Genomic DNA, 23561 nt, shown 5'->3' with positions numbered 1-23561 from the left:
AAATAAAGGCTAATTGATAAATCATGGTAGGACGAGTTAGTTACAAACAGTGGAAAACAGACGTTTTCAGATGTCTGCACACCACGTACCTTGCAAAACACAAACCAGCTGAATCATAAAAACAAATGACTAGTCACTGGGAGGATTTTCTCTCTCTCTCTCTCATTATTTTTACTTCTACCAAAGTAATGTGCACATACTGGTAATTTTTTTTTTTTTTTATTTTTTAAATTTTCACCAAGCTAGCTAATTTTTTTTTTTTTTTTGTAGAGGTGGGCTGTTGCTCTTTTGCCGAGGTTGATCTCCAACTCTTGTCGTCAAGCAGTCCTCTCACTTGGGCCTCCCAAAGTGCTGGGATAACAGGTGTGAACCACTGCTCCTGACCTATAGCTATGATTTTAAGAAGTAAACTGATGCAAAAACCGCAGCGAGAACAACCTGACCCTCTACTCCTACTTCCAGAATCAATCACTTTTAACTCTTTGAACTGTATTTCTGAAATTTGCCTACGTATTTCTAAGTAATATGCTTACTCTCCATGTTATAGTAAATGGATAAGCTTTTTACAGCATCTCTCCTTACTGTCAACATTCACATTCATTATAAGGGTACTCTATAATATCTTCTCAAATAAAAAATGGTAGGCTATAAAAAGGATAATATATTAAACAATGGGATTAATCCCAGAAATACTAGGTTGGCTTAATATTTGAAAAGCCAATGTAATTTAGCATATTAACAGAGGGAGAAAGGAAATACATATAACCATCTCAACAGATGCAGAAAAAATTTAACAAAATCCAGGCCTGGCACGGTGGCTCACACCTGTAATCCCAGCACTTTGGGAGGCTGAGGCGGGTGGATCACAAGGTCAGGAGGTCAAGACCAGGCTGGCCAAGATGGTGAAACCCTGTCTCTACAAAAAAAAAAAAATTAGCCTGGCATGGTGGTGGGCGCCTGTAATTCCAGCTACTCGGGAGACTGAGGCAGAGAATTGCTTGAACCCGGGAGGCAGAGGTTGCAGTGAGCGGAGATCGCGGCACTGCACTCCAGCCTAGGCAACAAGAGCGAAACTCCGTCTCAAAAAAAAAAAAAAAATTAACAAAATCCGATACTCATTTTTTATTTTAAAAACCCACAAAACCTCTGAGCAAACTAGAAATAAAATGAAACTTTAACAACATGATATACGGCATCTACAAAGACCTACAGCTAACATCGTGTTTAATCACTGTTTTGAGCTGAATTGTGTCCCCTCAAAATTCCTATGTTGAAGTCCTATCCTCCAGTACCTTAGCATTTGGAGACAGGATCAAGTTAAAATGAAGCCATTAGGGTAGGCCCTATTCTAATGTGTCCTCGCAAGAAGTAGAGATTAGAACCCAGACTATGTTCTATGGGAAGACTGCGTGATGACACAGGGAGAAGCCAAGGAGAGCAGCCTCAGAAGAAACCAACTCTGCTGACACCTTCATCTTAGAATTCTAGCCTCCAGAATTGTGAGAAAATTAGGTTCTGTTATTTAAGCCACACAATCTTTGACACTTCGTTATGGCAGCCATAGCACTAGCCTAGCCTTAGTCTCGGTGAAAGACTTAAGATTTGGGAGAAGCTAGGGTATCCACTCTGAGCACGTTTAGTTATCATGTTGCTGGAGATTCTAGTTAGCACAATTAATAAAATTTTAAAATCAATAAAAGGTAGTTAAATTGGAAAGGAATAAGTAACCGTCTTTTTTTAAAAAAACAATCCTGAGGAATTAATTAAAAAGCCATTAGAACAAATAAGCAAGTTTAGCAAGGTCATAGGATTCAAGGTCAATATACACAATTGATTATATTTCTATATATTAGCAATGAACCATCGAAAAGTAAATTGTTAAAACAAGACCATTTATAACACCATAAAAAACATACTTAGAAATATAGTTAGCAAAAGATGTGGAACACTCTTTTTTTTTTTTTTTTTTTTTTTTTTGAGGCGGAGTCTCGCTCTGTCGCCCAGGCTGGAGTGCAGTGGCCAGATCTCGGCTCACTGCAAGCTCCGCCTCCCGGGTTCCCGCCATTCTCCTGCCTCAGCCTCCCGAGTAGCTGGGACTACAGGCGCCGCCACCACGCCCGGCTAATTTTTTTGTATTTTTAGTGGAGACGGGGTTTCATTGTGTTAGCCAGGATGGTCTCGATCTCCTGACCTCGTGATCCGCCCGTTTCGGCCTCCCAAAGTACTGGGATTACAGGCTTGCGCCACCGCGCCCGGCCCAAGATGTGGAACACTTCTACACTGAAAACTATAAAACTGAACCAATGGCCGGGCGTGGTGGCTCACACCTGTAATCCCAGCACTTTTGGAGACCTCAGGTAGATCCCCTGAGGTCAGAAGTTCAAGACCAGCCTGGTCAACATGGTGAAACCCCGTCTCTACTAAATATACAAAAATTAGCTGGGCGTGGTGGCGGGCACCTATAATCCCAGCTACTCAGGAGGCTGAGGCAGGAGAATTGCTTGAACCCAGGACGCAGAGGTTGCAGTGAACTGAGATCATGCCATTGCATTACAGCCTGGGTAACAAGAGTGAAACTTCGTTCCAAAAACAAAAAACTGTGAACCAAAAATAAGATTCTAAACACCTTCACCCCCAACCATCTGAATGGACTTCGTCCTCTTGGCCAGAGAACTCCAAAGTTAACCTGAAAAACTGGTTCAAGCCATGATGGAAGCAGGGGTCGGATATGTCTCATTATGCCCCCCTTTCTTTTGGAATTCAGGAAAAGCCAACCAGCATTTAACATTAACACAGACCTTAAGTCTGATAAGAAACATTTATAATCTAGTCTTTTCGAAGCCTGCTACCTGGAGGCTTCAGCTTCATGATAAAATTTTGGTCTCCACAATGTCTTATCTTAACCCAGACATTCCTTTCTATTGATAATAACTCTTTCAACCAATTGCCAATCAGAAAAATTTAAATCTACCTGTAACCTGGAACCCCTGCCCCACTTCAAGTTGTCTTGCCTTTCTGGACCAAACCAGTGATTCAATCTGTATCTTAAGTGTATTTGAAGTCTCATGTCTCCCTAAAATGTATGAAACCAAGCTGCTCCCCAACCACCTTGAGCATATGTTCTCAGGGTCTCCCAAAGGCTGTGTCACAGGCCATGGTCACTCATATTTGGCTCAGAATAAATCCCTTCAACTATTTTACAGAGTTTGACTTCTTTTTTTATTTCAAGTTTTTGGGGTATAGGTGGTTTTTGGTTACATGGATTCATTCTTTAGCTGTGATTTCTGAGATTTTAGTGCACCCATCACCTGAGTAGTGTACACTGTATGTAGTCTTTTATTCCTCACCCCTCTCCCAACTTTCCCCTCTGAGTCCCCAAAGCCCATTGTATCACTCTTATGCCTTTGCATCCTCATAGTTTAGCTCCCACTTGTAGGTGAGAACATACAATGTTTGCTTTTCCATTCCTGAGTTACTTCAGTTAGAATAATGGTCTCCAGCTCCATACAAGTTACTGCAGAAAACATTATCTTGTTCCTTTTTATGGCTGAGTAGTATTTTATGGTGTACGTATACCACATTTTCTTTATGGATTCGTTGGCTGATGGGCACTAAGGTTGGTTCTGTGTCTTATTGTGCTGCTATATGTGCATGTGTGTTTTTTATGTAATGACTTATTTTCCTTTGGGTAGATATTTATTAGTGGGATTGCTGGATTGAATGGTAGTTCTACTTTCAGTTCCTTAAGGAATCTCTATACTATTTTCCATAGTGGTTGTACTAGTTTACATTTCCAGTAGCAGTGTAAAAGTGTTCCCTTTTCCTCACATCCAGGCCAACATCTATTGTTTTTTTACTTTTTTATAATGGCCATTCTTACAGGAGTATGGTGGTATCTCATTGAGGTTTTAATTTGCATTTCTCTGATGATTAGTGATGTTGAACATTTTTTTGTGTTTATTGGCTGTTCGTATATTTTCTTTTGAGAAATGTTTATTCATGTCCTTTGCCCACTTTTTGATGGGATTGTTTTTTTCTTGCTGATTTGTTTGCATTCCTTGTAGATTCTGGATACTAGTCCTTTGTCAGATGCATAGTTTGCCAGAGTCTGACTCTTTTCATTGACAGAACATTACTGAAGAAAATGAAATACTTAAGTAAAAGAAGAGAAGTATGATAAACACGGATCAGAAGACCCAGTATTGTTAAAATGTCGATTCTTTACAAATTAACTTACATAGATTGAATGCAGTCCCAATCAGAATAACAGAAGGCTTCCCTTTCCAGTAGAAATTGATAGGTTGATTCTAAAATTGGTATGAAAACACAAATAACTAGAATAATAAAAACAGTTTTTAAAAAGGAAACATTTAGAGGGTTCACACCACTTGATTTCAAGACTTAGGATCAAGCCACAGTAATCAAGAGAGTATGGTATTGGTAAAAACATAGACACATAGATCAATGAGACAAAATAGAGGGACTAGAAATAGATCCATATATATATATGTATATATATATATAATTTGAAAATGTGCAAATACAATTCAATAAAGATAGTCTTTTTAACAAATGGTGCTGGAACAATTTGACATATAAATGTAAACAAAAAGCCTCAACTTATAATTGGCACCATATATAAAAATTAGCTCAAAGTGGATTGTAGACCTAAATGAAAACATCTAAAGTATACAATTTCTACAAGAAAATATAGGTAAAAATATTTGTGATCTCTAATTAGGTGTAGATTTCATAGCTATGACACCAAAAGAATGACCCTTAAAAAATGATAATCTGGGCCAGGCCTGGTGGCTCACACCTGTAATCCTAGCACTTTGGGAGGCCAAGGCGGGCGGATCCCAAGGCCCAGAGATCGAGACCATCCTGGCTAACATGGTGAAACCCCGTCTCTACTAAAAATAGAAAAATTAGCTGGGCGTGATGCCGGGCGCCTGTATTCCCAGGTACTTGGGAGGCTGAGTCATGAGAATGGCCTGAACCCAGGAGGCAGAGCTTGCAGTGAGCCAAGATCGAGCCACTGCACTGCAGCCTGGGTGACAGAGCCAGACTCCGTCTAAAAAAAAAAAAGAAAAATCTGAGTTTCACCAAAATTAAAACCTTTCTCTCTTTGAGAGACACTGCTATGGACTCAACTGCGTTCCCACAAAATTGACATGTTGTTCCCACAAAATTGACATGTTGTTCCCACAAAATTGACATGTTGAAGCCCTAATCCCTAACATGATGGTATTTGAAAATGGGGTCTTTGGGAGGTAATCAGCTTAAATGAGATCATGAGGCTAGGGTTTTCATGATAGGATTAGTGGCCTTGTAAGAAGAGACCACAGAGCTTGCTTGCTCTTGCTAAATGAAAACAGAATTCTAAGCTTCCAACTGACTGAATGGACCCCTTGCACCCCCCACTTGGCCAAGGGAATGCCAGAGAAACCTTGGATGCTGAATTTACATCTATGATAGGATAGGAGATTGGACACACCTCATTATACCCCCTCCGTTGTTAATAGTCATTAGGTTTTCAGCCGGGCTCTGTGGCTCACACCTGTAATCCCAGCACTTTGGGAGGCTGAGGCAGGTAGATCACCTGAAGTCAGGAGTTCGAGACCAGCCTAGCCAACATGGCAAAACCCTGTCTCTACTAGTAATACAAAAATTAGCCGGGTGTGGTGGCCGGTGCCTGTAGTTTCAGCTACTTGGGAGGCTGAGGGATGAGAATCACTTGAACCCAGGAGGTGGAGGTTGTGTGCTGGGAGAAAAGCTGAGTGTTGGGAGAGAAGCTGAGGCAGCGCTTGCATGTCTGACATAATGTAAAAGAGTCTTGGAACATGTCTGGGTCCGGGGTCTCAAACCCCTCGTGGCCTTTGGAACAATAAGCTCTGTGCTGAAGGGTGGAAGGTTGCCCTGCCGCACCATAATCTAAGCCCAGGGCATAAAACCCCTCGTGGTTTGTACGGAACCCAGGGCTCAGGGCGTAAAACACCTCCTGGCCTCTGGAATGTGTCTAGACTTGCTGGCTCCTTGCTTCTAGCACTCTCATTATCTCAAGTAGTAGAACATGTTCCATATGCTGCAAAGAACATGCTAAACCGTCACAGCTATAGCTCATTTGCTTGATGGATCACTACCTTTCAATCCCCACATCCTCACCACCTGTTTCTTTGTTTGATCACCAATAAATAGTGTGGGCTCCCAGAGCTCAGGACATTCACAGTCTCCATACATGCCCTGGACCCATTTTCTCTCTCAAACTGTCTTTTCTCATTCCTTTGACTCTGCTGGACTTCGTCTCCCCTACGACCTGGTGTTGGGTCCAATCACCCGATCATTGTGGTGAACCGAGATTGCACCACTGCACTCCAGCCTGGGTGACAGAGTGAAAGTGTGTCAGAAAAAAAAAAAGTCATTAGGTTTTCTTCCCTAAAAGCCAAACAGAAACTAGCCCTTTCAAAAGACTGCTAGTTTATCTTCCCAGGTGCAGAACAAAAACAAGATGCGATTAATAGTTCCTTCACCGGTCCCTAGGATAAAATGAGATTAATGTTTCCTTTACCTCTCCCCTAGATGGCAGCTTCCTCTATTCCCTTTTTCTTCAAATGTTCACGTTATCATATGTAAAATGTAGATTTACTGGGCTCTAAAGTCTCGTAAGTATGTAATCATTTATCTCACTGCTGCCTCCTGTTTTTTAAGGAAAATGTATAAATACTAAACCTCCTGAGAACTTTTTTGGAAAAAATAGCCACAGATGCTTCTGTGACTTATGTTTTTCCCAGGCACACCCTTTAAGCTGGCTTAATAAACCTGGATGATCTGAGACTTATGCTTCAATCACTCGTTTTGGTTGTCACTCTATCTCTGCTATGGTTTGAATGTGTACCCCAAAGTTCATGTGTTAAAAACTCAATCCACAATGCAACAGTGTTGAGAGGTAAGATCTTTAAGAGGTGATTATGGCAGAGCCCTCATGAATGCATTAATGTTAATATCTTGAGAGGAGGTTAGTTATTGTGGGAGTGGGTTCCTGATAAAAAGACGAGTTGGCCGGGAGGCCGAGGCAGGAGGATCACAAGGTCAGGAGATCGAGACCACAGTGAAACCCCGTCTCTACTAAAAATACAAAAAATTAGCCAGGCGCGGTGGCGGGCGCCTGTAGTCCCAGCTACTCAGGAGGCTGAGGCAGGAGAATGGCGGGAACCCGGGAGGCGGAGCTTGCAGTGAGCCGAGATCGCGCCACTGCACTCCAGCCTGGGCAACAGCGTGAGACTCCGTCTCAAAAAAAAAAAAAAAAAAAGACGAGTTGGCCCTTCCAGCTTTTCCCTTCTCTCTCTCTCTCATGCACACGTGTGTGCATATGTGTTCTTTTAACCCTCTGCTCTTCCACCATGGGATGATACAGCAAGAAAGCCCTCATTAGACACAGTCTCTCGACTTTGACTTTCCAGCCTCCATAACTGTCAGGAATAAAGCTCTGTTCTTTATAAATTACCAAACAGAAACCATTCCTTATAGTGGCACAAAACAGACTAAGACAATCTCTCTTTGCTCTGTGAGAAGACAGTGAGAAGGCAGCCATCTGCAAGCCTGGAAGAAGGCCCTGACCAGCAAGCAAACCTACTGTCACCTTGATCTTCTTGGACTTCCCAGCCTCCAGAACTGTGAGAAATAAATGTCTCTTGTTTAAGCCACTCAGTCTATGGCATTTTGTTATAGTAGCCTCAGTTCACTAAGACACTAGTTAAGAAAACAAAAAGGCAAGCTGTGGACTGGGAGAAAATGTTTGCAAAGCACATATCTTATGAAGGACTTGGATCTAGAAAATGCAAAGAATCCTCAGCTCTCAATAATAAAGCAAACAACCCGATAAATATATGGACAAAAGAATTGAACAGATATTTCACCAAAAAGAGATACTGTATTAGTCCATTTTCACACTGCTGATAAAGACATACACAAGAGTGGATAATTTATAAAGATAAATAGATTTAATGGACTCACAGTTCCATGTGGCTGGGGAGGCCTCACGATCATAGTGGAAGGTGAAAGTCAGATCTTACATGGCAGCAGGCAAGAGAGAATGAGAGCCAAGTAAAAAGGGAAACCCCTTATAAAACCATCAGATCTCATGAGACTTACTCACTACCATGAGAACAGTATGGGGGAAACTGCCTTTATGATTCAATTATCTGTCACTGGGGTCCTCCCACAAAATGTGGGGATTATGGGAGCTACGATTCAAGATGAGATTTGGGTGCGGACACAGCCAAACCGTATCAGTTATGATGGCAAATAGGCACATGAAAAGATGCTAAGCATCATGAGTTATTAGGAAAATAAAAGCTTAAACCAACCTGAGGTACCTGTGCACATCTATCAGAATGAATAAGAAAAAAAATCCCCATGAAAACTGGCAATACCAAATGCAGGTGAGGATACAGAGCTGTTAGAACTCTCATACATTGTGAGAATGCAAAATTGCACAACTGCTTTGGAAAACAATTTGCATTTTATCATAAAACCCAGTAACCTTACTCCAAGATATTTACTCACAAGAAATGAAAACTTATGTTCATACCAAGACCTGTACGTAACAGTTATAGTGGCTTTAATGTTCTTCAACTCGTGAATGGATAAACAAACTGTGGTAAATTCATACAATGGGAAACCACTCAGCAATATAACGGAGCAAATATCTGATACACTCAACAACATTGATGAATCTCAACTGCATTATGCTACATGAAAGGAATCAGATATAAATGGCTATATGATTTCATTTATATGACATTTTGGAATAGGCAAAACTCTGGACATAGAAAACAGGTCAGTGTTTGCCTGGGGCTGAGGATATGGAGAGGGGTTGATGACAAAAAGACATGGGGGATTTTGTGGGGGTGATGGAATGATTCTGTATCTTGATTATCACGGTGGTAATATGATTATGTATTTGCTAAAACTCATAGAACTGCACACTAAAAAAGATGAATTTTACTATCTGTATATTAAAACTAAAATCAAACTTTTTGGAAAAAAGAAAAATGTAATGTGGATTTGCAGAAAGAAAAAAGATACAATTCAGCAGTAGAAAGTGTCAAAGCAATGCTGGGCTGAACTGTTCCACTTAATATAATAAGGGGTCATCCTTTCGGGTGGAGCAGAGCCTATGAAGATTGTATATCTGCAGAGGCTAGCCTTAGCAGGTTCCTCCTCTCACTGGGCCTTGGAGGACTTGGAGAGCCTGGCTCTGGGGTGGTGATATTCATGGTCCCAAGTATTCCTGTTGAGGTAAGTAGGCCACTCCTAGAACATAGTAGGAAGTCTGGGGCTAACAGGACGTGGGAAGGTGAAGAGGAGAGCCTAAGACATTCAGAAGTCACATTCGCTAGCCAGTTTAAGGTTTTCTTTTATTGCATAGTAGTTCCATTTCATTATCCCAAAACCTTCAACAAAACCTGGTTATATGTTACAGCCTCATCTTTACTAAGCTTTGAAGAGTTGGAATAACCTAAGTATATCCTCCCATAAAGGAATGACAAGAAAGGTGCACCAGCCCAGAGAAGCATTAAGGTCAAGGAGGATGGCTTTGATGTCAGTATCTCTAGTACCCACACAGTGACTAACACATACACACACTATAAATGAGTACTTGAGTAAAAGCTGCTCTCCCTTATACCAGTGTAACAAAATACAGATGTCCCTAGATTAAATGGTTTGATGTAATGATTTTTCTATTTTACAGTGGTGCAAAAGCAATAACATTCAATAGGCTCCTTGACTTATGATGGGTTATTTCCAAATAAACTCATTGTAAGTTGAAAATATAGTCAAGTCGAAGATTTTGCTTTCAACTTACAATGGTTCTATTTAGATGTAACCCCATTGTAAGTCGAGGAGCATCTGTCGTTTTAAATAGTTAAACAAGAAAACTTTTTTTTTCCTGAAAACTTCATGCTGTGTGGAGAAAAGTGGCATGATTCAAGTAAGTACAAATGGTCATGAAAAAAAGCACCAAGCTGATGTTTATGAATCATATCAAAGAAGTGTCAACCCACATAAATATTACTCTAATTAGAGAATCCTCATATTGAATTCCCTTCTGCAGGATTCTCAACCCGTTGAACAGGATCTACCAGAAGTTACTGCAGCATGAGAACCTGCCGGAGCTCCTTATTGCTACACTTTCTACATTTATCCAGATTCCCAGCTGAAGGAAAGTTGATCTAGGCAAAGAGGCCCCTCTCCTGCCCAATTCCAGCACTCTGCCAGGAGAGCAACATTTTCCTCCCTCCGTTTACATAGAAATAGCCTCAGTCGGCGGGGCGGGTGGCTCACACCTGTAATCCCAGCACTTTGGGAGGCTGAGGCAGGCGGATCACAAGGTCAGAAGATCAAGACCATCCTGGATAACATGGTGAAACCCCGTTTCTACTAAAAATACAAAAAGTTATAGGCCGGGTGCGGTGGCTCATGCCTGTAATCCCAGCACTTTGGGAGGCTGAGGCTGGCAGATCACAAGGTCAGGAGATCAAGACCATCCTGGCTAACATGGTGAAACCCCGTCTCTACTAAAAATAAAAAAAATTAGCCGGGCGTGGTGGCGGGCGCCTGTAGTCCCAGCTACTCGAGAGGCTGAGGCAGGACAATGGTGTGAACCCAGGAGGCGGAGGTTGCAGTGAGCCGAGATCTGGCCACTGCACTACAGCCTGGGTGAGAGAGCCAGACTTTGTCTCAAAAAAAAAAAAAAAAAAAAAAAAAAAAAAAAATTAGCCAGGCATGGTGGCCGGCGCCTGTAGTCCCAGCTACTCGGGAGGCTGAGGCAGGAGAATGGCGTGAACCCGGGTGGCGGAGCTTGCAGTGAGCTGAGATCGCGCCACTGCACTCCAGCCTGGGTGACCCAGCGAGACTCCGTTCTCAAAAAAAAAAAAAAAAAAAAAAAAGAAAAAGAAAAAAAGAAAAAAGAAATAGCCTCAGTCTAGGGGATGCTGGAATGCCCCTCCAACTGGCTATTTTGTTCTGCTCCAGTACATTCTTAAGTTAATGGCAGCCTCTCTGTTCTATTTTCATACCCCTTTTATGTATCTGTTATTATTGATTCAGCTTTTTACCAGAAGATAATTTGAACTAAGGCTGAGAATATTCCTAGCAATGAAGTAGGAAGCAGGCTCTCCTTAATTTTCCTGAATAACGTGTAACAAATACAGTTAGGTTATAAGATGAAATAAAGCAGTTAAGGTCATGCTGTCCGATTCCTCTTTCCTTCACCTGTAACTCTTTCTCAGGAGATTGATTTGGAAAAGAGAGTTCACTGTAGCTGGAGCCATTCTTTCACCCCACCCTGCCCTGGGCAGCCCTGTGCTGACAGGATGTGCTTTATTTTATTTTATTTTGAGACGGAGTCTCGCTCTGTCGCCCAGGCTGGAGTGCAGTGGTGCAATATCGGCTCACTGCAACCTCCGCCTGGGGTTCACGCCATTCTCCTGCCTCAGCCTCCCGAATAGCTGGGACTACAGGTGCCCGCCACCACGCCCGGCTAATTTTTTTTGTATTTTTAGTAGAGATAGGGTTTCACTGTGTTAGCCAGGATGGTCTCGATCTCCTGACCTCGTGATCTGCCCGCCTCGGCCTCCCAGAGTGCTGGGATTACAGGCGTGAGCCACCGGGTCCGGCCTGGATGTGCTTGATTCTACTCTCAGACCTGAGCCTCTTGTTTAAACTCATCCAGTTTCTTTTCCCTCTTTCCTCTGGGGAAATGTTTGATATTTGAAGCTTCATGTATAAAACTCAGGAACCCACCTTATGGTTTTGTGTAGTATTAGATGGTATGTATTGTAACTGAATCACAAATTTAATTCACACTGCAACTCAGATGTGCAAAGAAAACGAGTTTCTTTCTTTCTTTTCTTTTCTTTTTTTTTTTTAATATGGAGTCTGATTTTCTCCCAAATCTCTTTGTCACTAGTTGGGATATGGGTCTGTGTAAAATGAATCAAATGTTCATTGTGGTTCAGCTTGGTCCCATTAAATCATGTTCACTCTGTTCTGGTTTAAAGGGCTGTCTTTTCAATCATCTTTTTCTCCTTGTGCCCCTTTAACTTTTTTTTTGAGACAGGGTCTCACTCTGTCACCCAGACTGGAGTGCATTGGCGCGATCTCAGCTCACTGCAACCTCTGCCTCCCAGGTTCAAGTGATTCTCCTGCCTCAGCCTCCTGAGTAGCTAGGATTACAGGCACCTGCCACCCTGCCTGGCTAATTTTTGTAATTTTTGTGGAGACGGAGTTTCACCATGTTGGCCAGGCTGGTCTCAAACTCTTGACCTCAGGTGATCTGCCTGCCTTGGCCTCCCAAAGTGTTAGGATTACAGGCGTGAGCCACTGCTCCCAGCCTACTTAAGATGTTCCTGATATAGCTGGGTGCAGTGGCTCACACCTGTAGTACTAGCTACTAGGGGATGCTGAGTGGGAAGATCACTTGAGCCCAGGAGTTCGAGACTACAGTGAGCTATGATGGTGGCACTGCACTCCAGCCTGGGTGACAGAGCAAGACCATCTCTAAAAAAAGAACCCAGATGTGGGAGGTTGAAAAGTCCTGGCATCCATGTAGACTCAGTATGGTGTTCCTGGATTAGGCAGACCAGAGATGGGAAGAGTCCAAATAGAGCAACAAAGAGTGCTGAAGAGGTCCCTCTCTTTATGGCTACCTGATCATACTATGTTACCAAATTTGCTTTGGTATAGGAGACTCTTTGGGATGACCTCATTTCAGAGGAGGACTCAAATGGGAAGCATGACAAGCCTGGGGCAGAAGAGGAGAATCCCCTCCTGCCTTTTTTTTTTTTGTAATGGGGTCTCATTATGTTACCCAGGCTGGAGTGCAGTGGCACGATCACTGCTCACTGTAGCCTTGACCTCCTGGGCTCAAGTGAGCCCCCCGATCTCAGTCTCTGGAGTAGTTGGGACCACAGGTGTGCACCACCATGACTGGCTAAATTATTTATAGAAATGAGGTCTTGCTAAGTGGCCCAACCAGTTTGGTCTTGAACATCTAGGCTCAAGCAGTCCTCGCACCTCAGCTTCCCAAAGTGTTGGGATTACAGGCATGAACCACTGTGCCCAGCAACTTTTTTTGTTTTGATTGAAATTATTGTTTCACGTGTCCGTGTGAAGAGATCACCAAACAGGCTTTGTGTGAGCAGCATGGCTGTTTATTTCACCTGGGTGCAGGCAGGTTGAGTCCGAAAAAGGAGTCAGCAAGGGTGATGGGATTATCATGAGTTCTTTCAGGTTTTGGGATAGGTGGTGGAGTTAACAACACTGTTTTGGGGGCAGGGGGTGGATCTCACAAAGTACATTCTCAAGGGTGGGGAGAATTACAAAGAAACTTCTTAAGGGTGGGGGAGATTATACAGAACGTTGATCAGTTAGGGTGGGGTAGAAACAAATCACAATGGTGGAATGTCATCAGTTAAGCTATTTTCACTTCTGTGGCTCTTCAGTTGCTTCAGGCCATCTAGATATATATGTGCAGGTTGCTGGGGATATGATGGTTTAGCTTGGGCTCAGAGGCCTGACAATTATGATGTGATTTTTCTAACTTATTCTGTTAATATAATGCATTACACATATTTTCAAATATTAAAACAAACTTACATCTCTGGAATAAATCCCACTTGGTCATATTGTACAATTCTTTTTATATATTTCTGAATTAAATTTGCTAATATTTTGCTATGGATTTTTCCAACAATATTCATGAGAAATGTTGGATTTTTTCTCTTTTTGTAAGGTCTTTTCCTGGTTTTGGTACTGGGGTAATTCTAACTTCATACAATACATCGGGAACTGTTCCTTCCTCTTCTATCTTCTGGAAGAGGTTGTATGGAATTGGTGTTAATTCTTGTGTAAACATTTGATAGAATTCATTAGTGAAAGTTTTTGTGCCTGGAGATCTCGGGTATTTTTTTTTTTTTTTGAGTTTAAAAATTACAATTACAATTCTCTCTAGTTAGAGGACTATTTAAATTATACTTTTCATATTAGGTTATTTGTAGTAATTTGTGCCTTCTGAGGAATTTGCTCATTTTGTCAAAGTTGTCAAATTTATGTTGTGTGGTATTATTTATGGCATTCCTTTTTGGTGTCTGAAGGGTAATTATATTCCCTGGTACGTTCCTCACGTTGGTAATTTATGTCTTCTCTTTTTTTTTTTTCTTTGCAGTCTTGCTGGAGGTTTGTTAAATTTATTCATCTTTTCAAAAACTAGATCCTTGGTTGGGTGTGGTCGCCCACACCTGTCATCCCAGCACTTTGGGAGGCTGAGGCAGGAGGATCGCTTGAACCCACGAGTTGGAGACCAGCCTGGGCAACATGGAGAGATTCTGTCCCTAAAAAAATAAAAATAAAAAAATCAACCAAGCCTAGTGGCACACACCTGTGGTCCCAAACTACTTGACAGGCTGAGGTGGGAGGATCCCTTGAGCATGGGAGGTTGAGGCTGCATTGAGCCGTTATCACCTCACTGCACTACATCCTGGGTGACAGACCAAGACCCTGTCAATCAGTCAATCAATCAATCAATAGCTTCCCAGGTGACTCCAGCCTGCTGCCAGCTTTGGTAACTAGTGGCCGACTGTCAGGCCTCTGAGCCCAAGCCTGCACGTGTACATCCAGAAGGCCTGAAGCAAGTGAAGAATCACAAAAGAAGTGAAATTGGCCTGTTCCTGCCTTAACTGATGACATCCCACCATTGTGACTTGTTACTGCCCCACCTTAACCGAGCGATTAACCTTGTGAAATTCCTTCTCCTGGCTCAGAACCTCCCCCACTGAGCACCTTGTGACCCCCGCCCCTGCCCGGAAGAGAAAAACACCGTTTGACTATAATTTTCCACTACCCACCCAAATCCTATAAAACAGCCCCACCCCTATCTCCCTTCGCTGACTCTCTTTTCAGACTCAGCCCGCCTGCACCCAGGTGAAATAAACAGCCTTGTTGCTCACACAAAGCCTGTTTGGTGGTCTCTTCATAGGGACGGCGGTGACACCGACCATCTTCTTCTTGAGCATCACAAGTGGTTTTATTCATTGCTGTAGCCCAAGGACTCAACGCTGTTTAGCACGAAGCAGACACTGGGTAACCATTTCTTGAATGAAACCCATTTTACAGATGAGGCAACTGAGGCTCAGAGAAGTTAAGTTCACACAAGTGGCAGCGCTGGTCACCTTTCCATTGCAATTCACCTGGAAGTGTTCAGGTTGCTTTCTGACTGCAGGGCAGATATTGGGGCTGCAGTGCCCAGTTCCAAAGTTCAAAGTTTGCTCTGCGCCGGCCAGGGAGCTGGTCTAGCAGCTGCAGTGTTAACCCGAGGCCCCGCCCGCAACGGGTGGGGCGAGGCGGGGCGTTGGTGAGCCCTGCAGAGAGGCTGCGCCTTGGGCCGCCTAGCGCCTGTGCGCCTGCGCGGAGCGCCGAGGGGACGGGGTCCGACTCAGAAATGGCGGCCTCCGTGTTCTACGGCCGGATGTTGGCCGTCGCTACCCTTCGGAACCACAGGCCTCGGACAGCCCTGGGGGCCGCTGCTCAGGTAATGCCTTGCAGCCCACTCTCATCTCGAGGGTCGGCAGGAGAAAGGGTGAGGTGTGAGGGGTCTCGTGGCCCGACTTGGGGTCACTTCGCCGGCAGTGACATTTTTTGGGTGCCCTGCAAGGCCCTCGGGCTACTTGCCCGGGAGTGCTGCTCGCCAAGACTACGAGCGAGCCCAAGTTTGCGCCGCGCGGCCCCAGCCCTTAGTCCGCGAGGAGCCCGGACGGCCCGGCCGTGGCTGCTCCTGCAGTTTCTGAGGGGTGGGCGGGAGCAGGTGGGCTCTGAGTGGAGGTGAGAGGGTCAGGACAGTCTGCTGCCATTCCCGCGTCTGGCGCGGTGGGCTGAGACTTGAGCGGCCCCTCTTTGGACAGGGGGGAATGCCCTTCAAATGTACTTTTGTGTTTCTTGGGAGCTGTCATAGGTGGGAATGTCAGAGGACCAGCGGTGTTTGCTGACTTGCCTTCTCTGGGGCAAAGTAGGGAAGTCTCCCCTCTCCTCCCAGTAGTTGTATGCTGTTCTACTTGTTAATAGCAGTAATAAGATTATGTTTTCTACCTAACCAGTTGGAGAGGTAAGAAAATAATCTTCTTTTGTATAGCCTTATTTCTGGATAGGCTATAGCATAGTAATTACTAACTTTGTTTTGAATATTTGATGTGTGCCAGGTAATGTGCTAAGCGCTTTATATGTAGTCTCTCAGGTTTTTCAGCAACTGTGAGGAAGTCATTCAATACCTGCATCATTGTTGAACATACTATGGTTAAGAGAACAAGTAATTTGGACTAGGTCATATAGGAGGTAAAATCAGAGCTGAGATTTAATCCCAGAGCTGTCTGGTTCTAAAGCCCGTGTACTTGAGTCGGCTCGACAACTTTGAAAACAAACATCTTTCTTCCAACTTTTACAACAAAAACTTGTGGAAGGGCATTATTGGTGTCCTAAGTCAATTCCAGAGTTTTAGTTTTTTTTTTCTGAAGTAACTCTTAATACATGTCATAGTATGCATTGATTTGGGGCCCTCCTGCCGCTACCTTTTTTTTCCTTCATTTTTGTTAAAGTTCCGCCGGGCGCGGTGGCTTACACCTGTAATCCCAGCACTTTGGGAGGCCGAGGTTGGCGGATCACGAGGTCAGGAGATCGAGAACATCCTGGCTAACACGGTGAAACCCCGTCTCTACTAAAAATACAAAAAAATTAGCCAGGCGTGGTGGTGGGCGCCTGAGGTCCCAGCTACTCGGGAGGCTGAGGCCGGAGAATGGCTTGAACCCGAGAGGTGGAGCTTGCAGTGAGCCGAGATCGCGCCACTGCACTCCAACCTGGTCGACAGAGCTAGACTCTGCCTCAGACAAATAAACAAAAAGTTGTTCATACTTTCAGCCTAGGGGTAGTGAGTTCTGTGAGTTTGCTTCCCAAAAGAAGGAGTGACTTTTTGGCCTTGAACTTCCTTCTTGTGAGTCTTACAAGAGTGCCATTTAGTTTTCAGAAAATGGGGAATTTGGTGACACATACGTTTTCATTCTAATCAAAATCTTTATCTTTTTGGAAGTTCATTTAAAAGGCTTCATTTCTCCATATGGAAATATCTAGTACTATTTTCATTATTCCAGTTGCTCTCTTCTACCCTGCTGTTAAGAAATGCAGCTCTAGAGTTTGGAAGGACCTTAGTCTAACCCTTTGCTTTTGTAGATGAGGACATAGAAGTACAGAGTCTTAGGAAACTTGTTCAAGGTCACACATTTAATTTAGCAATTTGTTTTCAACATTTTTTTTTTTTTCCTTGAGACGGAGCCTTGCTCTGTCGCCCAGGCTGGAGTGCAGTGGCTCAATCTCGGCTCACTGCAAGCTCTGCCTCCCGGGTTCACGCCATTCTCCTGCCTCAACCTCCCGAGTAGCTGGGACTACAGGCGTCCACCACCGCCCACAGCTACTTTTTTTTTTTTTTTTGAGGTAGAGTCTCGCTCTGTCGCCCAGGCTGGAGTGCAGTGGCTGGATCTCAGCTCACTGCAAGCTCCGCCTCCCGGGTCCATGCCATTGTCCTGCCTCAGCCTCCCGAGTAGCTGGGACTACAGGCGCCTGCCACCTCGCCCGGCTAATTTTTTGTATTTTTTAGTAGAGACGGGGTTTCACCGTGTTAGTCAGGATGGTCTCGATCTCCTGACCTTGTGATCCGCCCGCCTCGGCCTCCCAAAGTGCTGGGATTACAAGCTTGAGCCACCGCGCCCGGCCTGTTTTCAACGTTTTTTTAAGTTCTCTGACCCTCCTCCAATTTCTTGATATCTTTAGCCTAGTGTATCTTCGTTGAAAATTATACGTGTTTCAGCATATGTCTTTGAGAATAAGGACATTCTTCCAAATAACCACAATATAATGATCATACTTAGGAATTCAATATTGCTGTAACATTAATATATATAGTTTAGATTCGGATTTTTCTAGTCGTCCCCAAAGTGTTCTTTATAGACATTAGATTTTTAAAAATTTAAACTTGGAATCAGACCTTATGACATTTTCTCTGATCCAACTAACCAATTAGGTGCCACCTAGTGATTTACATGCTAGTGACCTATGTATTGCAGTTGTTTATTTACATGCCTGTGAACTCTGTGGCTGGGACCCTGGTGTCTTTATTCTTTTAGTGTCTGTAGTCCACTGTCTAATACACAGTCATCAAAAAAATATTTGAGTGTGCTGGGCGTAGTGGCTGACACCTGTAATCCCAGCACTTGGGAGGCTGAGGCGGGTGGATCACGAGGTCAGGAGATCGAGACCATCCTGGCTACCATGGTGAAACCCCATCTCTACTAAAAATGAAAAAAAATCAGCCGGGCGCGATGGCTCAAGCCTGTAATCCCAGCACTTTGGGAGGCCGAGACGGGCGGATCACAAGGTCAGGAGATCGAGACCAGTCTGGCTAATACGGTGAAACCCCGTCTCTACTAAAAAATACAAAAAACTAGCCGGGTGAGGTGGCGGGCGCCTGTAGTCCCAGCTACTCGGGAGGCTGAGGCAGGAGAATGGCGTAGACCCGGGAGGCGGAGTTTGCAGTGAGCTGAGATGCGGCCACTGCACTCCAGCCTGGGCGACACAGCGAGACTCCGTCTCAAAAAAAAAAAAAAAAAAAAAAAGAAAAAAAATCAGCCGGGTGTGGTGGCACGCGCCTGGGGTCCCAGCTACTCGGGAGGGTGAGACAGGAGAATCGCTTGAACCCAGGACATGGAGGTTGCAGTGAGCCAAGATTGCACCACTGCGCTCCAGCTTAGGCGACAGAGTGAGACTCGGTCTCGGAAAAAAAAAAAATTTGAGTGTATGACTATTTTTGCCAGGCTTATGCTGGTTACTCCCCTACGCACTTATTTTTATTATTATTTTGAGGTATAATTTATGTACAGTAAGATGTACAGCTAAGTAGATAGCTAGATTAATTTTTATGTATGTATTCACCTGTGTAACCATCATCCACATCAAGATATACAATGTTTCCAGCCCTCAGAAGGCTCTCATGTCTTCTCTCTTATCAATACTCCCTGACAGAAGGTAGCAACTAATTCTGACTTCTGTCATCATAGGCTAATTTTGACTGGTTTTGAACTCTGTAAAAATAAATCATGTAAGTATATATTCTTGTTTCTGGCTTCTTTCCCTCTACATTATGTTTGTGAGATTAATCCATTGATATGTGAGCCATAGCACTTTTTTTCTTTTTATTTTTCTGTAGTATACTATTATGTACATATACCATAGTTTATCCATTCTCTTGTTGATGGGCAATCAGCTAATTTCTGTTTTCTGTCTGTTATAAATAAGCCTGCTCTGGACATTTTTATATGTGCCTTTTGATAGATGTAAGGACTAATTTCTTTTCTTTTTTTTTTTTTTTGAGATGGAGTTTCGCTCTGTCACTGTCACCCAGACTGGAGTGCAGTGGCACAATTTCGGCTCACTGCAAGCTCTGCCTCACGCCATTCTCCTGCCTCAGCCTCCCGTGTAGCTGGGACTACAGGCGCCCGCCAGCACGCCTGGCTAATCTTTTTTTTTTTTTTGAGACGGAGTCTCGCTCTGCCGCCCAGGCTGGAGTGCAGTGGCCGGATCTCAGCTCACTGCAAGCTCCGCCTCCCGGGTTCACGCCATTCTCCTGCCTCAGCCTCCCGAGTAGCTGGGACTACAGGCGCCGCCACCTCGCCCGGCTAGTTTTTTGTATTTTTTAAAGTAGAGACGGGGTTTCACCGTGTCAGCCAGGATGGTCTCGATCTCCTGACCTCGTGATCCGCCTGTCTCGGCCTCCCAAAGTGCTGGGATTACAGGCTTGAGCCACCGCGCCCGGCCATAATCTTTTTGTATTTTTAGTAGAGACGGGGTTTCACTGTGTTAGCCAGGATGGTTTCCATCTCCTGACCTCATGATCCGCCCGCCTTGGCCTCCCAAAGTCCTGAGATTACAGGCGTGAACCACTGCACCCGGCCAAGGACTAATTTCTATTGATCTATACCCAGGAATGGGATTTCTGAGTCAGAAGGTAGAGGCATGCTAAACAGTAGTTTGAGAGGTTGCTGGCTTTTTTCTTTTTTCTTTTCTCTTTTCTTTCTTTCTTTCTTTTTTTTTTTTTTTTAACTTATTTATTCATTTTTTTAGACAGGGTCTTGCTCTGTTGACCAAGCTGGAGGACAATGGTGAAATCACAGCTCACTGCAGTCTCAAACTCCTGAGCTGAAGCCATCCTCCTGCCTCAGTCTCAGGAGTAGCTGGGATTATATGTGCAAGCTACTGTGCCCAGCTTGGTTGCTGGCTTTTAATATTGAAGTGACACTAAATCAAGGAATTGAGCTACCTAAGTCAAATGTTACCAAGGATTTTAGCTTGCTAAATGAATCAGAAATAAATTGCTATTATATATGATTGATTTGTAAGACTAGTAGTTTTCATAACTGTAGGGTTCTTAAGAATCAACTGAGTGACTTGTTATGAATGCAGATTTCCTTGGGCCCAGTCCAGAGATTCTAATTTTGCAGCTGAGAATGGATCTCAGGAATCAGCAGTTTACAGACAACCCAGTTCGTTTTGAGGCAAAAGCTCATGAACCTACTTTAAGAAACAGATTGTTTATTTGACCTCTTTAAATTTAATTCTTATGACATTGTGTGTTTCATATGAACCGTGTTTCAGTATACCTCATTCTGTATTGAGATTATGGAAATGTGTGGATAACACTTAAATGCGTGATTCCATTGACCAGTCATAGGGTACAGGCTGCCAGTGGGAAGGAGGTGTGACTTTGGGCAAGTAGTCTCCAGTGAGAGGACTTGGCTGAGAGCTATCAGCAACCAGCACTCCCAGCAGCGGCAGCTGGGGCTATGAATGCCTTGGTCCTGAATGGGGAGTGCCGGGGGGATATGGGCAGCATACTGCAATATCCACTACAGATGAAGCCATGGTTTTGAGTATCGAGTGTATGAAAGAGTAATGGTACCAAATTATTTTATTTTTACATATCTAGTGTCAGGTGATTTGTTAGGTGCTGGAGGAATTGGTAGAGAGAAGAAAATTGGGAAGGGGTTTTGGTTTGGTGGAAAAGATGAGATTGGTTTTAGATCTGCTGAATATGGCATTGAGGTAGAACTGCCCTGTAGATCATTGGAGATATGGTAGTAAAGCTGAAATCTAAAATAAAGAAGAGAGATGATAAGGAAATAATTAAAACGACAGTGGTAATAGTGATATTTAGTTGATAGGCTAGCTTTTAGTTTTATGCTGTAATTCAGGTACTCTGAATATTGTATTTTGATAAAACATTTCTGTTATAGTTATGAAGAACCAAGTAGTTAACAAGACTTAACTGCCAAATCACTGTCATATATAAATATGTCCCCAATCTTTCTAGGTTCTGGGAAGTTCTGGATTGTTTAATAACCATGGACTCCAAGTACAGCAGCAACAGCAAAGGAATCTCTCACTACATGAATACATGAGTATGGAATTATTACAAGAAGCTGGTGTCTCCATTCCCAAAGGATGTGTGGCAAAGTCACCAGATGAAGCTTATGCAGTTGCCAAAAAATTAGGTACTAAATTAAGAAAAACTTTTGCCACCTTGACATGAGAGCTCTGAGAAGATTTCAAGTTTAGTTTTGGTTTGATAACAACTTTTAACTTTTTTTTTTAAGTACATTTTCTTTGCTTAAAATAGAAGGTGGAACTTTATGATTATTGAAATTCTAAAATAATTATTGTTATTATTATGCGCTCCCATAGTGCCAGTGACGTGGGAGTCCCTTACATTGGCATTAGGAAGCTGAAGTCCTGTTTTTAGTTGGAATATAATTATGGGGAATGGAATTCTACTACTACTACTCTAACTACTCTGGAGCTTAAAGGATGGCAGTTGTGATGATTCTTTGGGGAAATGGTGAAGGAAAATCTTAGCTGTTAATGTGCTTATAAGGAGAGGTCCAGTGCTTCCCCTTCCATTTTCTGTCATGAAAAATATGGAACCAAAGGGGAACAAAAAGTAGAGTGCTAGAATGTAAACTCCATGAGAACAGAGTTTCTTTTTCTTTTCTTTCGTTTTTTTTTGAGATGGAGTTTCATTCTTATCACCCAGGTTGGAGTGCAATAGTGCAATCCTGGCTCACTGCAACCTCCGTTTCCCAGGTTCAAGGGATTTTCCTGCCTCAGCCTCCCAAGTACCTGGTATTACAGGCACCCACCACCATACCCGGCTAATTGTTTTATATTTTTAGTAGAGATAGGGTTTCACTATGTTGCCCAGGCTGGTCTCAAACTCCTGACCTCGTGATCCGCCCACCTCGGCCTCCCAAAGTGCTGGGATTACAGGTATGAGCCACCATGCCCAGCCCGAGTTTCTTTTTCTTATTTGTTCACTGATACATCCCAAAATCTTAGAAGAATGCCTTACACTTAGGTAATCAATAAATACTAAATTAATAAATATTAAATGAATTTAATAGTTGCCCATGTTTATTAGCAGATTCCTTTATTGATAACAGAAGCCTTAATAGCTTTTGTTAATTTCAATTTCTTAAAAAAATTTTGATTTCAGAAAATAAGCTTACATTTTTAAAGATTTAACATGAAAACATGAGCTGATGTACTAGCTATGCACTGCATTTTCTTTTTTTTTTTTTTTTTTTTTTTTTTTGAGACGGAGTCTCACGCTGTTGCCCAGGCTGGAGTGCAGTGGCGCGATCTCGGCTCACTGCAAGCTCCGCCTCCCGGGTTCCCGCCATTCTCCTGCCTCAGCCTCCTGAGTAGCTGGGACTACAGGCGCCCGCCACCGCGCCTGGCTAATTTTTTGTATTTTTAGTAGAGACGGGGTTTCACTGTGGTCTCGATCTCCTGACCTTGTGATCCGCCCGCCTCGGCCTCCCAAAGTGCTGGGATTACAGGCTTGAGCCACCGCGCCCAGCCTGCATTTTCTTTTTAGCAGTATTTTAAATCCCACCAATTTTATGTAGATTAGCATAAGTCATCTCTCTTCTATGTACATTTAATTAATATGACTTTAATATGATTTGTTGAATACTTTGCTTTTATGTTTTTTAAGAAATATAAGGAACATTTTCAAAGTGTTTGAAATTTTAAAAGTATTCATCTTGGGTAGTACTTATTTGTCTCTAGACTGGATTTTTCTTTCAAAATTAAAGATACATACAAGTTAAGAAAACTGTCAAATAAGCTGTGTTTTTGAATGAGATGACCGTGATTTCCTTGACTTGGAAGCATGATTTTTCATTTATAGTTTGCTAGTTATTATTGTTGTTAATCAGAAAAAATTATTTTAAATCAGATTACAAGCAAACTTTTTATTAAGCAAAAGCTTTGTATAAGTTCATACTAATTGTGGTGAAATTTTTGTTAATTAATGGTGACCTATAGTTGGAACTTCTGCATAATGTTAATAGGACCTGATTTATATATAATTACGTCAGTAAAAACGGTTTTCCCCTTGTTTCCAG

General features: G+C 43.0%; 1 protein-coding gene across 2 annotated transcripts in view; it reads left to right on the top strand.

Moving 5' to 3' along the window:
* The first annotated feature begins 15423 nt into the window (after positions 1 to 15423).
* Positions 15424 to 23561, top strand: part of SUCLA2 (succinate-CoA ligase ADP-forming subunit beta) — a 70204-nt gene continuing 62066 nt past the window's right edge. The window contains exons 1-2 of one of the 2 annotated variants that reach the window (XM_050766325.1): positions 15424 to 15592; positions 21467 to 21647. In XM_050766325.1, the coding sequence (XP_050622282.1) occupies positions 15503 to 15592; positions 21467 to 21647 (271 nt within the window). In that variant the 5' untranslated portion in view covers positions 15424 to 15502. The remainder of the gene's footprint in view (positions 15593 to 21466; positions 21648 to 23561) is intronic. The other variant, XM_050766327.1, reaches the window with a different exon arrangement.

Source organism: Macaca thibetana, chromosome 17 (genome assembly GCF_024542745.1).
Source record: "Macaca thibetana thibetana isolate TM-01 chromosome 17, ASM2454274v1, whole genome shotgun sequence".
In the NCBI taxonomy this organism is placed as follows: domain Eukaryota; kingdom Metazoa; phylum Chordata; class Mammalia; order Primates; family Cercopithecidae; genus Macaca; species Macaca thibetana.
This window is presented reverse-complemented; position numbering and strand designations above follow the sequence as displayed.